Below are 15,686 nucleotides of genomic sequence, written 5' to 3'. Positions count from 1 at the left end.
AGTTGTGCTTTGGTTTGGGAGGGAGACAGAATGTGTTTTTGCATTTTGCATGAGAGGATTTCGTGCTGCTGTGTGTGTTTGGGTTGATGTCATTGTTGTTGCCCCTGTCATCTGTCTATGCCTCATACAGAGTCGTGTGCATATATACTTAACCGCTGATGCTAGTCCCCATCTCTGTTTAAGAATACTGTAGAGGTTTTTTTCCCTTTTTTCCAGAGAGTGCATTAAAATTAAATTCTCTCTTGTTGTTGTGAAAAGAGGCACACGTAAAAAATAATTGGCTGTAGGAGAGAACAAAGGGCTGGCTCCTCTCTCCTCCCTGCACACCCCAGCCAGGCATTAATATCAAGCCTGCTGCATTGTTCTGCCGTCTGCAGCCATCCCCCTAGCCAGACACTCAGCTCTGGAGAAGTCACTTTTAATGTCTGATAATCAAGGTGAATTTTCAAAAAGCTGCCATTTTCAAATGATGGTGTATATATTATGTGTAGATGGGAGTTCAGGAGCAGAGGAGCTCCACTTGGTGAGAGAGAGAGCTTCAGCCATGCAAAGTGAAAGAGAGACACCTAACGGCCACAGAGGGAACTGCAGACTGATTTAATTCTCCATTAGAATTCTGTGAAGGACGGAAGCCAGCTGGAATATCAGTGTCATGGCTGAAATGTGCCATATAATTTGCTTTCTTTAAATAAACATTTTTTTAATTTTTTTTTGGTGTTTCATTGTAACTAGCACATCAGTCTATACTATAGAGTGCATATTCCAACAATGCAACATCTGTGTGTGTCTCCTGTGGTTTTCAGGTGTCAGGGGAATGTATTTCTAGAGTGCAGATGCTGCCTGCTGTTGCCGCTTGCTGAAGGGAGCTCTTGTGCAGCGTTATTGGGGAATCAGGCAGCCAGCAGCAGAGCAGTGGAGCTCCATTTCCGTGCTACAGGGCACAGACTCATCTTCCTCTTGCTCCTCCCATCTCCCCTCATCCCCCACCACTAGGTATGATTATTTCTCCTCCGCTCCACCGCACCATTATATTCCAGGTCCGCAGTTACCCCTCCCTGCTGTCATTTTTCATGGCATGTTTTTGCCCGTGTGCAGCGCTGCACATTTGCACTGTGCCTGTGCAATATGTTAAGGAGGTGAATATATGCAGTGTGCAGAATGTAATAAGTATATATTTATTTTCTTTGCTGGTGATTTAGTGGTTTTTCCGGTGCTTGAGAAAAAAGGCCAGCTCTAGCCATGTATCTTAACAAACATGACTGCTGCGTATGCACTCGCCTCCAAGGCGTTTTACTCACCGGGGAAACAAAATTATACATCTGAGGCAGACTGGTTGTTTTACGTGCTATGACTGTTAAAAACCTGCTTGTTATTTTGGGGTATAAGCCCTGCTAGCATCAGTTGGGTTAAGTTCTGGTTGTGTATGTGGCATTCGCTGCATTATAAATGTGAATTTTAGATGCAGTTTTTGCAGTGATAGCACTGTTGGTAACAGATCAGGTGAACGGACACGGTGGCTCGTGATCTATTGTTTGATCTTACAATACCCCTGTAATACATGAAACAAAACCAGGCAGCCATCGGTCCAAAGCACAGGATGTTCACCACCTTCTACTGCCCCACAGTAGTAATGCAAAAAAACACAGGCACAATAGGAGTTTCCAAAATCAAAATGCAAATGCACAACAGACACACACATGGCTGAAATTGACATTACACTCAGAGGGGAAGTAGCTCTAACCCTCTGAAACAGTAGGATTTAAATGGATTCTGTGCTGGGAGCAGCACGGTGCACAAGTCTCCCTCTGTGAGGCTGTCACAGTGGGACACTTGCAGACTTGCATAACAGACAATAGGAAAAAAAATTAATTCTTAAAGATACACTACATGACTTTGTTATTGTGAACTGCTACCGCTCATAAATCTCAAAATTTCTTCCTGGCTCACCGTTGATACGTTTTAAAGGGTACAGGTAATATGGAAGCGATATCGGAAACTACAACAGCCATAACAAAGTCAGGGAGTGTACTGCAGAGATTATGTAAAATATTATCCAGTGTGATGCAGTGTGTATAAGTATAATTGATTATTTGAGATTTAAGCTGCTATGAAAGACTGAGTGTACTAGTTCAGTACCTTGTGAAGTGGAAAGACACCCTTTTTTATAGATAAGGATTTTTAGATAGCTGTATGTTTGAATTTACATACAGTTGGTTGATAGTTTCCATATAGATTTAGTTTCTTCCTAGACCGTCTCAACATTCAAAATTAATAATATTAGCTGTTGTGGTTTCGTTTGTATTCAGGAGTATAGTGCAGCTTCTATATATAGAGTATTGTCCCCCTGGCTATGGGCTGCAGTACACATCATACAATACCCTATCTTCTATCAAGAACAACTTTGAGTGTTCTGGCAGTCCCATAGTGTATTGTCATATCTGTCAGTGTAACGACTGCCAACAAGCAGGCTCAAATTCCATCTTTTTGTGTTGATTCATAAAAATGTACAAAATTGAATACATCTCAGGGCTTACAGTGCTTGTTCATTCTGCCGTACTATACACACCTGATACCTGGTGCCTTGATGTAACATTTTTTATAGATAACTTGGTTTTGCCGTCAGTGTGATTGCATAATAGCCAAGCATTCTAATGTGCGAGTGCTTTATTTGTTCCCCGGCAGTAGTAGTGGGAGCATTATTTTTTCTCTCTGGTTGGAGGGCATACTTTCAAAGTGTGGATCTCAGCTGCGGTGCAGAATAAAGACAGAGAAAGGAGGAGGAGAGGGCCACAGGCATTCTGATGAAAGGATGTGTGGGGAATCTGGAGTGTGGAGAGAGAGCAAGCGTTTTGCCAGTCCAGTGTGGCAGAGCAGGTCTGGCTCAGTGCCAGTCTGGGCACTGTGCCCACGAGGAGGCAGTGTGTGGCTAGCACCGACTGTAGCACAGTGAGAGGGACGCTCAGACAAGCAAGAGAGAGGCTGAGAGAGTGTGTCTGTGGGGGGTGTCTGAGGCTGACTGGCAGAAGAGGTTTAGTGTGCATTTGCATGTGAAGTGGCCAGGTTGTGATACAGCAGGAGAGTGGAAAACGGCAGGGAAGAACGAGGGGAGATTTCCTGGGCAGTGTTATGTCACCAGCTCTATTACTGATTACAGCTCCAGTGTGTACAAGCAATGCTGGTAAAAGTTGCAGTTAAACTTGTATCCTGTTCTCACCGAGTCGATGGAACAATTGGCACAGTTCATTTAATCAGGCATTTGTTGTTTCATTTAATCATGCACTTGATTGTTGCTGTTAATTGCTTTGTCTATTGTTTCTTTATGCACTGCCTGAGTAAATACTTTCTCCATGGGACGCAAATGTTATCTTTCTGCTTTGTATGCATTTACATATTGTTTGCCTTTCTACATATTCTCTCTCTCTCTCTCTCTCTCTCTCTCTCTCTCTCTCCCCTCTCTCTCTGTTCTCCTCTTTGTATCCTTAAAATATTCTGCACACCCCTCAGCAGTTCCGCATGGCAGACAGCCCTAATATAATCTGTGCGTCTGAATTCTAATTTATACCGTCAGGATAAAATAAATAGTCTGCAGTTAATTATGGGGAGCCAGCTCCTGGCTTTGCCCCGGTGATTTATGAAGTGCACGTAGGCATTCTGCAACGCATTTTTCTTAATTTATTTTTAATCTGTCTTTCAATTAATTTTACTGCAAACGTCTTAATGATGGCAGAGGGCTGCGTTAATGAGGCCGGTGAGGTGAAATGAACAGGCACAGGAAAGTGAGAGACTTTCAGGATGGGGTCATGCAGAGGGTCTTATGGTTCGGTCCCTGTTGTGTGTTCCCCGCCATGTTTTCACTCTACCTGAAAATCGAGCGTTTCACCTGTGTCAAAAGAAATAGGTCTTAAGAGGAAAACAATCGTTTTCTAGTTGTTTCGGAATTATTTGTTTCATGATGTGCAGCAGAGGTTTTTTGTGCCTCATTTGACCTCCTCTAGTGAAAACAATACAATTGAATGTCTGTTGTTCTCTGTGATTGGCATCCTCACACCCACCATCACTTCTTTTTAAGATGGTTCATTTAGCTGTTGTAGAGGAAGTGTCACTCCATTCTTGAACTACGCCCATTTTTCCAGTGATTTTGACACTGCGTGATTGTCCAATTCACACATCTTGTAGACTACTTGCAAATTTGGCGCTTGAATAAAAGTTGTATTCACAGTGGAATTGAATGAGACATGTTTTTTGTTCTTTTTTGTGACTAATGACTTCACAGTTAAGTAAAAATGTAGTGCAGCTTTGATAGTCTGGCTTTTTGCTGACTGACCAACTTGGCAAGTGGATGTCAGGTGTTATCTTTTTGTCTTCAAGCTGGCGTGGATTCACAATCCACTTTGTCCCTATGCGTGTTGGCTCCTCATAGGAGGGAGAGAAAGACGCAGTCTCTGCCTCACAGACAAGAAAATGCCTCATATGATTAGAAGCATTTTATCCATCGTTTCACCCTCTCTCAAATTAGACCAATGTCTCTTCTGTACTTGTTATGCACCATCGTTTTCTGCCAATTAGCATGGAGCGTGGTTGTCTCAGCGCTGGAAGGGCCTGGTGTGGGGTAGGCAGGAAGGCTGTGTAACCGTGGTGGTCAGCTACCAGACAGCTCACATCAGCCTACCCCATTAGGGACATCCGCACACAGCTCTCTGCATCAGGATGCTCTCATTTACCGCCTCCACATCCAGCCATTTATCTCTCTTTACCCCGCTTTCACTTGCTTCTCTCTCTCTTTTTAATTTTCCTCTCAAAAACAGATCCCACATTAAGCAGCCGAGCATGGCTGGCTGCAGTGCCTCTCCTGAAAGAGCAAAGGAATGATTTAATTTCTCCTCCTCTCTGTCTCTGTGGCCTCCTCTCCCTGCTCATACACAGATCATTACACACAGAGGCCTCATTTTCATCTCCCTGTGAGGGCACATGCAGGGCTTTAACTAGTCAGCCACGCCATGGCCATTGCTGACGATCAATACCTGTGGTCAGGACGGAGCACGCAGCGCTTCCTAAATAGGCCCTGCAGGTCCAACCATAAAACACCTTAGAGGCCATACATGCCAACCCATAAATCGCCTTTTTTTCTTTTTGGCTTTCATTCCTATGGAGGAGTGAGGGGAGCCAAGCCTACGTTGGATAGGTTACCCATTGAGCAGGGATAATGATGATTAACAGGTCATGACATTATCCAGAAAATACTGCTAAACTAAAGGTCTGGGGCAAAAGTTCACTCCAAATGAGTCTGGTTGGTATAAGGGGTATGAGATAGGGAAATAGTTATATATATATATATATATATATATATATATATATATATATATATATAGAATAAGATGGAATGTGTGTCCATGAAAGTTAATGGTGGGACCAGGGGATATGCAAACAAAAGAGACCGAGGTTTCCTCTTTTGCGCACCCGTCCTTGTGTACTGTCCAATTGGCAACTTAAATTGTAAGAATAGATGAAGGAGGAAATTTCAGCTAATCCCTATAAACAAATATCTGCATATTATTGCACATAGATTATGAAAACAAGTTTATTAAAAGCTAAATAGTTGTCAGACAATAGATTTTAGCCGATGCATTCAGTTTCTTTTGCTCTCCCAGGAACTGTTAACCTGCATACAACCAAAGCCTGCTCAAAGATGACTGGTCAACACACGGACCACAAACAGAAACCAAAACGCTTCTGTTTACCAAAATCTTGTCCCTAGCCCACATATTCTGCATTCATATGCAGATATCCTGCTATAGAGATGGGAGTGACAAATGTCATGAGTGTATATGCAACACACATTATTTAAAGTACATGGTGTGTAATCTGCTAAAACATCAGGGCATGCAGTGATGGTTTAATTTAAATCGTAGGCTGCTCTCAACTGAGAGCTGCTAATGAGATTTTACTCAGTTGGAACCTAAATGAAACTGAGATAAGCTCAGAGGAATAGTCAGCTCAAGTTTTTCTATATGGATAGTTCCCTGTTTAGTTTGTGGGTTGCGGGACTGGAATAGGTGATGTATGGACCAGATGAGAGTTAGCCTGGGGGCTGGCAGACAGAGACAGAAAAATGGATGTGTTTCTCATCTTGCGTTCGCCTCCAAGGCTCTCAGCTGGCCTGATCCCTACATTAACCAAACAGATAGCCAACAACTTTAATTACCTTTGCATTCAGTCGCTCTCCCTATCCACCACTCCCCACTTCGCTTGTGCAAATGAAAGAAAGAGAGGGATAGAAGGAAGAGAAGCATAATTACTTATTTACTGGAGTGCAGCAGAATGCCTTTTGCCAAATGGCTCTAATTCCAAATGGTTAACAAGATTTTTCTTTTTAATAGAGCCGAATCCATGTGACAGCAAATTGCTTTCCTATTTGGGGCCTTAATGGCTTTTCATACTTTGCACTTCCAATAAGCAGTAAACTCGGAAATTAATATTGCACACTGTGTTATGATGCAAATGGGAGCGAGATAGGAGAGCTGTACCTTCACGCAGGAACCTCTGATTAGATCCATAATTGCTCTGGTGGGATTATTTTTCCCGTTTGTTAGAACTTATTTATTTATTTGTATAATTTCCGTCCACATGCTTCACTCCAGCATCATTATCAGTGACACATCTGCATTGCTGTACGTTGCATTTTACTTTTGAATGACTTTTAATTAGTTGTAATAGAAGATGAACATATTCACAAGTTCTAAATGTGATAATTGAGAGTGATTTTTATAGCCCTACCATGATGCCACTGAGCGTTTTGCTTTGCAGTAAGTGATTCACTAAGAAAAAATAGCAGGTTAAAGTACATCCTCAAGTAGACTTATGATTGAGACACATACAAAGAGTGAAAAAACACTTTCTTGCTCACCTCTAGATTCTGAGTAGATTTGTATCAGTCTACCGTTGACTGGCTGAGTTAGACCGGTTTGAACCCCTCATGCTGACGCACGAACAGGCACAATCTAAAAAGATGTATTTGTGCAAGGTGTTTCTTAATTAACTTTTGATCCAAGTCATTTCATTTCCAATTCCATTTTACACATTCTCAAATATTAATCCTTGTCTGTGCATAAGGTATTGTATTCATAATAAGGGGGATCACAGAGTGGGACGCAGTTCACACAGCACTTGTGGGTACAGATGTGCTCTGTTAACAGCACACAGATCAGAAAATATACATATTTGTTGAGATGTCCCACAAAATACTGCCCTTAAAGCTTTTTTATGTCCCCCTACTGTACTTCCATCACCCAGACCCTTTTTACATTAACAGCGGGGTCCAAAAGTCAGAGACCATATTGATATTGTGATATAAACCTTTGAACTAATCAGTAGGCTGTCTTCCCAGGTGGGGAAACAAGGCCAAACACTTGATGTGGGCTAAGTATTAAGCAGAATATGACAGTGGATGAAAAAAAGTCCTATTTACTAATGAATCAAAGTTTTAGATGAGTTGGACACCTATATTGAATCAACTCAACCCTGACCAAGGAGATGTGCCACTCCATTCTTCAGAGACATGCTATACCATCTGGTTTGCATCTTTGTGGAGAGGGATTCATACTGCAGCAGGGTGATCAGCCCAAACACACTGCAAAGCAAGAACTACTTGAAGACCAGAAATGACTGTCATGGACTTTCCTCCACAGTCACCTGACCTCAACCCCATTGAACATTTACGGGGGCACTTGAAGACTGAAAAAGCCAGGCAATGTGCGACATCGCAAGGAAGTTTGTGGCACACTATAAAATCATGCAGGGATAAGAGTCCATGCCAGCTCCAGAGCATGCTGTCACTAAAGCAAAAGGGGGACATACTATATCATACATACTAAGACCTCAATCTACATCTTCTTGTGTAATTTTTCTACTCCTGGATGTTTTATAGAAGCCTCCTTTTAATGCAGATTTTCTAAGTAGTATATATGTGCTTTCCTCAGCGCTGTCCTCAGTTCTCCTGTGCTGTCGTTATAAAGAGAAAGGTTGAGAATGTCCTGGGTTTTTGGCTGTAGCTGCACCAGACACACAGCCAGCCTGACCTGCAGACAGAAATAGCAAATAAATTCAGCTGGATGGGCCTGCGATTGCTGCCAGCGATTGAGGTTAAGTGTCCTTTGGTGTACGGGGGCCTGAGCGTAGCAGCAGTTCAGCCAGATATCGGTCACATGACCACACACATACAGTCTGACTCTTTGGCTATATCACCATGGCAACCCTTCATTTCTTCTCAGCATGCTCCCATTTCACCTGTCATTCTAGTAATTGGCTCTGAAATTTTCTGCATATCGTCATGATGATCATAATAAGACAATATTTATGAAGCGAACAGTGACAGGCAAGTGTAGGGAAATGTGGGGGGGGGTGAGGCTTTCATTAGGCTCGAATATTAATGCAGCAACAGGGCTTTTTAGGGACTAATAAAGCTTGTTCTCCTTGTTTTCACAGGTTCCCGCTCATTGTGTGCATGAGCCACACTGTAGAGTGAGTCTGAGTTTCGATTTGGTTTTAATTGGGTCACCCTCTCTCCTCTCTTGCAGTCTTTCTGTTGAACTCAGCTTAATTAGACCTACAAGATTGTGACACTACCAGAAACATATTATATCTGCTCTGCCTCTATTTCCATTGATGTTCTGTTTTTAGAAGTATTGATAAGACAAGCTATGTAATGACATTTGCTATACTGCTGTAGTCACTAATGGCCCTCGGCCGGTGTTAGGCTGTGTAGCGGCACAGAGAGAAATGGATAAAAGGTTTTATGGAAATAAAAGATTGTTCCTGAAGGTGGAGATAGCTGGGCCTAATGACTGTTGTGCCAGCTGCTCCTCATTACCAAGGTCACTGGCATCGGGACCAGCTGAGATCTGCTAAGTGGTCTATAGCCTTTATAAAATGTCCATGAGGCTTTTTCCATCAGCACTGAACTCAATGACACCATAAACTCTGTGAAATGCATAACAAACTGATATTTTCTCTCATTATTCTCATTTAAACTGGTTTTCTACTCTGACACTGAAAAAATGCGTGCGGTCATGCTGTATTTACATGACTGCTGCATGTTTATAGCGCAGTAGGCCATGGAATGCATTTTCTCGGATGGTCATGCCTGAGTGGTAATTGCTGTGAGAGATATGTCAAACGTAAATTAATTTTTATCGCAAATGTACCTTTTCTTACGCACCAGCAGCGAGGGATATGCAACTTTATTTCTCTAATTTATGAGCTCCCTCCAAACCTCATTAGATTTTGAAATATCAACATCAAGTTATTTCACAGTGTTCTGTAACGCTGCAAACTATTTCAGTCGTGCTTTGGAGAGCAAAAACGAGAGAAGCCACGTGCAATGTTGGATTTACAGTATATATGTGCTGTGGGGGTGGGAGAGGGTGTCAGTGGAATTAATTGATTAGCCCGTATTTATCAGAAGAGAATAAGCACCTAATCCCAGTTTACATTATTAAAGATAATACCACAGTGGTTTGTGCCAGACCACCACACTGAATCAGAGTCTGACATGGACTGATGATGTATGGATATATTATTCAGAGCATTGCATGGGCCTCCGAACGGTGCGGCTCCGTTATCTGCCCTCCCAGCTTACTGCCTCCTCATACATGCACACACATGCACACAACCACCACTCATCAACCCCTGGAGGGCACCTGTGTTTTCAAAGTAAAGACCACTTAGAGAATAGCCCCGGGCGTCTGAATACTGAAGTGCCCTGTGTTACACATTAGAAGCCTCTGTACAAGCCAGGAACATAAACACTCACAATAGCCCTTGCCTCCTCCCAAGAATACCCCAAATACCTCAAAACAAGGGGAAAACTGCCGACACAGGCCAGAATATGGAACAGATAGTCTGTGGGGACTTGACCACACTGAGGACCCCTGACTGAGAAGTGCAGCTCATCAGACAGCAACCTGACCAAGAAACAGTATAAGAATAGCTGACAATTTGATGAGCTATTAATGAAAGTAAATAGCTCCTATGTGTTTTACAGGTTAGGGAAGTTTTTTTGTTTTTTATAATTATTTTTTGGCCTCTTCTTTAAAGGACAGGCGAAGTGTGACAGAAAACAGGCACATAGAGAGGGGATGACATGCTGCAAAGGGTCACAGGTTGGATTCAGACACTGGACCGCTGCAGCAAAGACACAGCCTCTGTACAAGGGTGGCACGCTCTACCAACTGAGCTACCAGGGCACCTCTGAATTTCTTTTTGTTTTAATTTCTGATGGGAACAGCTGACTTTGTCAGTGTTCAACATAGAAAACAGCAGCTTAAATTGAGGTGCACCAAAAGACAAAATGTGTAGGAGGTAAACAGCCCCCCCTGCTCTACAGGCAGACACAGGGGTTAATGATCAGACATCTCATTCAATCCCCCTGTAGCGTAAATGAGGTTTGATCAGACGCCAGGAACAGGAGAGCAAGCAGCCTTCAGAGTCAGCTTCACAATCTGTCATAATGAACACTTAAATATTAAAAGAAAAACAATCCTATTAAGAGTTTTGGTGAAAGCGAGGAAGCTGTAATCTAAATTTTTAATGACCATTCCTGCATGATGACTTTGTCTACGTATTTTGTCTGTTTGGTAAGGGAAACGAGTCGGCACTGTCGCACTTAATTCAGGCTACCCTTTTGTTCTCAAGCAGTAGGTAAATAGCTGGGGGAGACATTTGAATGCCTTAATAGATGTTGTAACTGCTCCATCTCTAAATGTGTTGAAATGGAGGCGTGAGGAATGGTATCATTAAGGTAATGTGTTCAGGAAGCCAATGAGTTGTGCTCTAACCTCTGCTGCTCAGCCTGAGATCCGGTAAGTGCACAATCTTGGGTCACCTTAATCAGAGAGAGGTGGCACTTACAAACACACACATACACACACAAAGCCTCAATAACATTGTGAAATTGCTCTCAAATGAGTCGTACAACATGTCTAGCCGCTCTGTTTATGTATTCTCGTGAAGATTCTGTGTCTATTGTGTGACTGCAATTCTACAGTAGGTTTGTCTGTGAGATCTGTTTGTGTTGTTGCTGCGGCAATGCCAACCAAACTGCAGTTTTACTGGCTAAATGCAAATAGAAGGCAGTTTTATATCACTTCCAGACAAAAGCAGGTAGTGCTGAATGTTATGGTAGGCCAAATGCACAGCGCAGTGGTTCTTCTATAAGTTTTAATGGTCACTTCGCCTTAGGAAGACCCAGGTCTGAGAGGAGATGGATTTAAGCCACATACATGCTTTTTATCTCGGCACCAGACAGTGTTTCCAAGCACAGCAAAGCATAAGATTTCTCTCTCCCTTCTCTTTTTTCTTGTCAACCCTGCAGCGAGAGTCAACAACCATCCTTTTCCACACACATTTGTCCTTTAAAGTGTCATCTCGCTGAGTTCGAAGGCAATCAGTAATGACCAGAGGTTCTTGTGTCGTTTGGTGCTCCAGTGTGTGTTTTTGTTTTGGCTGAGTTTTTAGTGATGAATTTCACCCATCACGTCCTCCACTATGGTTGACCAATGAGTTTTGTGAAAGCATGGCCTGTGGTGTTTTTCTTTAATAAGTCTAGAGGTGAGGCAAAGCAAGCAGGTCATCAGTCATCCTGTCAGGATCTTAGCCTCTGATTAGCCCAGTATATTGGTAGAGATATTTAACCGGCCACAGTTGCCAACGTCAACCAGTCTGAGCCTTCATGTATTTACTTATTTTAGTCAACTAAAAATGTATTTCTGGCTTTTTGTCAATTTTGTTATTTAAGTCTTTGAATCTTCTAAAAATACACTCTTTTTATAAGAGTGTGTTGGAAAACCAAACAGCACATTGAACCATTCATCGGATTGCAAATTGGTGTGGGGCTGATCTTTAGTATGTTTATTGTCACAACAACCAATAAACCACTAGCTACAATAAGCAAAATGCACAGGACTCACCTCCCACCAACATGAGCGATGTATATGGAATTAAGTCCTTGTCCACAAATATGTGCATCTTTTTTTTATATCTCTGTACGCAAAGGACTGCAAACACAATTCCAAATGCTCAAACAATCGTGCCTGGCCAGTAGGTGGCAATAAAGTTGACATTAACGATACATTACACACCAGCAAGGAACATCCTGAGCATGCGTAGTGAACTTGATCGAAAACCAAAGAAAAACCACTAAGTTAAGTTATAAACTTGTAATGAAACCTAATCGTGTTAACAAACAACTTGCATACTTGCTAACCAAAGAAACTATTAGTTGTTTCAGGAAAGTTCTCATTAAACTAAACGCCAATAGGCATACGCAAATCAAGGTGATGACTACTTTCCCAAATGCTCTGTTTTACACGTGGATACACTGAAACCTTTTGAAAGATCTGCACTTGAGAAGGCGTTTTTAAAAAAAATCTTTCAATGACCTTAAACACTCTCCGCATGCAAACAAGAGGCCAAAATGCAGAGGGAAATATTTGTTGTTAGCTAAAATATCTGTAAATTGTAAATGCTATCTGTGGACAAGGCCTTGGAGCAACATAAAAACTAGTTGGCAAGCAAACAAAGAGGTCACACTATACATTCCTGGATACATTTTTGCATTAATGATGCTGCTGCTTGAATGGCAGAAGCTGGATATTTCAAACTAAACCTACTTAACAAAGAAAAAAATGAGACAAAAAGAAAACACACTATAAATACGTCCTCTATATCTAGTCAGTTGAAACCAGTATAAAATCCATTCAAATGAACATACTTAAGACATTACTGTTGATGTTGATGAAGGCGTATTTGCGCTCAACTGATAAGGCTGTGGCGTCCGATCAGTCAGCTCTATTTCCTGCCCTCTGTCCCTCCTCTTTTCCCTTACCTCACTCACCTTCTACTCAGGACTCATGTGTGGTCCAGCACAGCCCATGCAGGGCCAACCTGAAACAGTGGTACTCTCGCCTTTGGGCCTCGGTTACACACCTCAGAATGGATCTTTATTTACAACACAGAACTCGGAAACAGCTGGTCAATCCATTTAGCCTAAGGCCACTGATTTGTTCGTATTTACTACAACAGCCAAAGAAAAGCCAGGGTATTTTTTCCTCTCTCCTTCCTATTGATCCGGCGCTTAGAAAATCTGCCCTGCTGTCTAAACACTATTGATCCCTCCCTCTCAACGACAGGCTCTCGCACCAGTGTATAAAGGGACTGGATGAATTGAAATTTCATTTCCGACAACTTGTTCCTGTTATTTTTACCCTTTTTTCAATAGTAGGGAACATGGGCTGGCAGGCCGCCACTCACAGAGAGTCGATCAGTGTTTGGCTCAGAGGGGAGAGGAAGGATAGAGGTTAGACTGTTGAGACTACTAAGCAGGTCTGAAGACCACTGTGCCATAGACAGGTCTTGCGCTGTCACTTAACTCTCAGTGATCATTAATGGTTTTTGGAGCATGTTACTTTGTACCTTTTATAGGATAGGAAAGCCACATTAGAGCCACATTAAAGGTCACTTAGATTGGACTCAGGGAGTCAACCATCATTTTAATGAATGTGTCAAACAAACAGGTAGTTTTGCATCTTTTTCCATTAATGTAAAGTCGTGTATACTCAACCTCACTGCTGCTGTCCATTGCAGTGAGTATTTAGTTTCATTTCATTTGACTCAACTTTATATTATTGTTTGATAACCCTGCAAACTGTTAGAAAACGTTGCTCTTCTTAAATCATTTATTTGCATGTTACTATACATCACTATTGATCAAACTGATCAACCCCACAAAAGAAAGCAAATACAGACATTATTAGAAGGATCATTTGAATTAGTACTTTCTTGCCTTTAAAAGGTAGCTGCTCGGGTGCCCTCTGGTCTCAGATGTCTAAGCTCTCAAAGCAATCTCTGCTTGCTTCTGCGTCATAACATGATGATGATGAAAAAAATAAACCAATTCATTTGACATACAATACTGTGATGTTCCTTGTAATAGATTAGCTATCTCAAGCAAGTTTCATGTGTTGGCAAATTGACCACAGTTGCATGAACTGGAATCAATGGCCACCTGGAGTAAACAGAAGGAAATCAATCTAAAAATGATTGCACACTTTGGAAAAAGATCAGTAGTAGTTGTTCAAAGTTAATGTGAGAAAACATGGAAACTCTTAAGTATAGTCGTTTAAATGGCCAATACCCAGAGTCTGCTGAAATTTTAGGATGCTATGCTATGTTAAGGTATATCCCATACTTATTCTAAATTTGCAGTGTTCCCAACTCTGTCACCGGATAGTTTTGTTTAAATAACATTTATGTGGCCATCTTTCATCATTCTCCTAGTGCTTGGAAAGGGAATCTAAGGTGCAAGATATGTGGTTTAGCTAAGTGAGAGAGAAAGATTTTGACCTCTTCTTGTTTTTGACTACTACTTTGCCTTGATTGAAAACGTGACTCACAAGGTCAAGGAAAGGTTATTGGGAGAATTTATATTAGAGTAAAGAAGAAACAGCCGTGGTTTCACAAGATTGCATGAAATGGGTTTTTTAAACAAAATATAGTCATTCAAAAGACTATGGGGGCAATATAAATAGCGTCTTTAAAGAAATACTGCTCATATAGCTAAAACATTCATGTCTTAACTTGTAATGGCCTCCATGTGTCTGTAACTAATTATTCTACTACTACTTATTCTGTTAATTAGTGATTATTGTTGGAAAAAATGCAGAAATTGTGCCATCCTATCCTACACAACGGTTGGTTACATATTTACTAGACAAAAGGAGATGGTGAAGGAAGCAATGAACTAGGGGTGTAAATCAGGAGTTTCATCACAATACAATACCATTGATTCTTTGGACAACGATACAATATTTGCAGATATCTGCAAAGTCTGCCGCAATGCGATTTTGATTTGTTCTATTTCAGGGGCCTTTGATCAATATGAGATGATACCATATGCCTGTTTAACACAGTCAGTTACAGAAAAACCTGCCAGTAATTTATTTTTCTGCTTTTGGCGATGAAGATAATAACAACACATAAATACTTATACAAAATTGTAATTTGTTAAGTGCAGTAAAGTTTACTTTGAATTGACTCTATGAGCACATATAAAACATGGCTCAGCAACAAAAACTTTTGACAAAAGTATACACTTATATTTACTAAATTTATGATAATAATTGTAACTTTTCCATGTTCAGCCCTTGTCACATCTGCCTCTTACATTATAAACATCTGGATTAACACACTGATTTGGAGGCTTCCTTCACCCAAAGTACCCTCTAGCACTTCCGAAAGGTGTTCCAGGATACCCCCATATAGGGTAAACCAACCAGTAATGGCTTCTGCTCCATCTGGCTCGCCACTGTGTCCAACACTTACCATTACAACAAGATAGAGTGTTACATAAAAAGGGAGGTTCTGTTTTAATTAACATCAATATTCATGTAATGGTCATAAAACCGGCCTACATTCCTTTTCAAGCTCTTAATGTTAATGCATATTTTAATACATTATCATTGCCACCATCATAATTCTTATTATGATAACTGTAATTATTAGATTTATGACAGAATTATGGTTTTGTTCCCTGAAGGCACATATTTTGCAGCGAATCCAATTCTTCCCTGGTGTATAACGCTCCCAGTCTTTCCCCTCCAAAATACTGAGCAGACACTGATAAAGATAAACAC

The 15,686-nt window shown here is 41.3% G+C and overlaps 1 protein-coding gene across 28 annotated transcripts in view; it reads left to right on the top strand.

Annotated features, from left to right (window-relative positions):
• The window catches only part of LOC311256296 (uncharacterized protein), a 137,050-nt gene that overhangs the window by 89,989 nt on the left and 31,375 nt on the right, over nt 1-15,686 (top strand). For 10 of the 28 annotated variants that reach the window (XM_084351205.1, XM_084351216.1, XM_084351217.1 and 7 more), the window contains one exon: nt 804-993. The exons of 15 other annotated variants lie outside the window; for them this stretch is intronic. In XM_084351205.1, the coding sequence (XP_084207331.1) occupies nt 804-993 (190 nt within the window). Of the gene's footprint in view, nt 1-491; nt 708-803; nt 994-15,686 lie in introns of those variants that run through there. 3 more of the 28 variants (XM_084351221.1, XM_084351206.1, XM_084351214.1) reach the window with 2 other exon arrangements.

Source organism: Pagrus pagrus, assembly GCF_965226575.1.
Source record: "Pagrus pagrus genome assembly, chromosome: 1".
NCBI classification, from domain to species: Eukaryota; Metazoa; Chordata; class Actinopteri; order Spariformes; family Sparidae; genus Pagrus; species Pagrus pagrus.
This window is presented reverse-complemented; position numbering and strand designations above follow the sequence as displayed.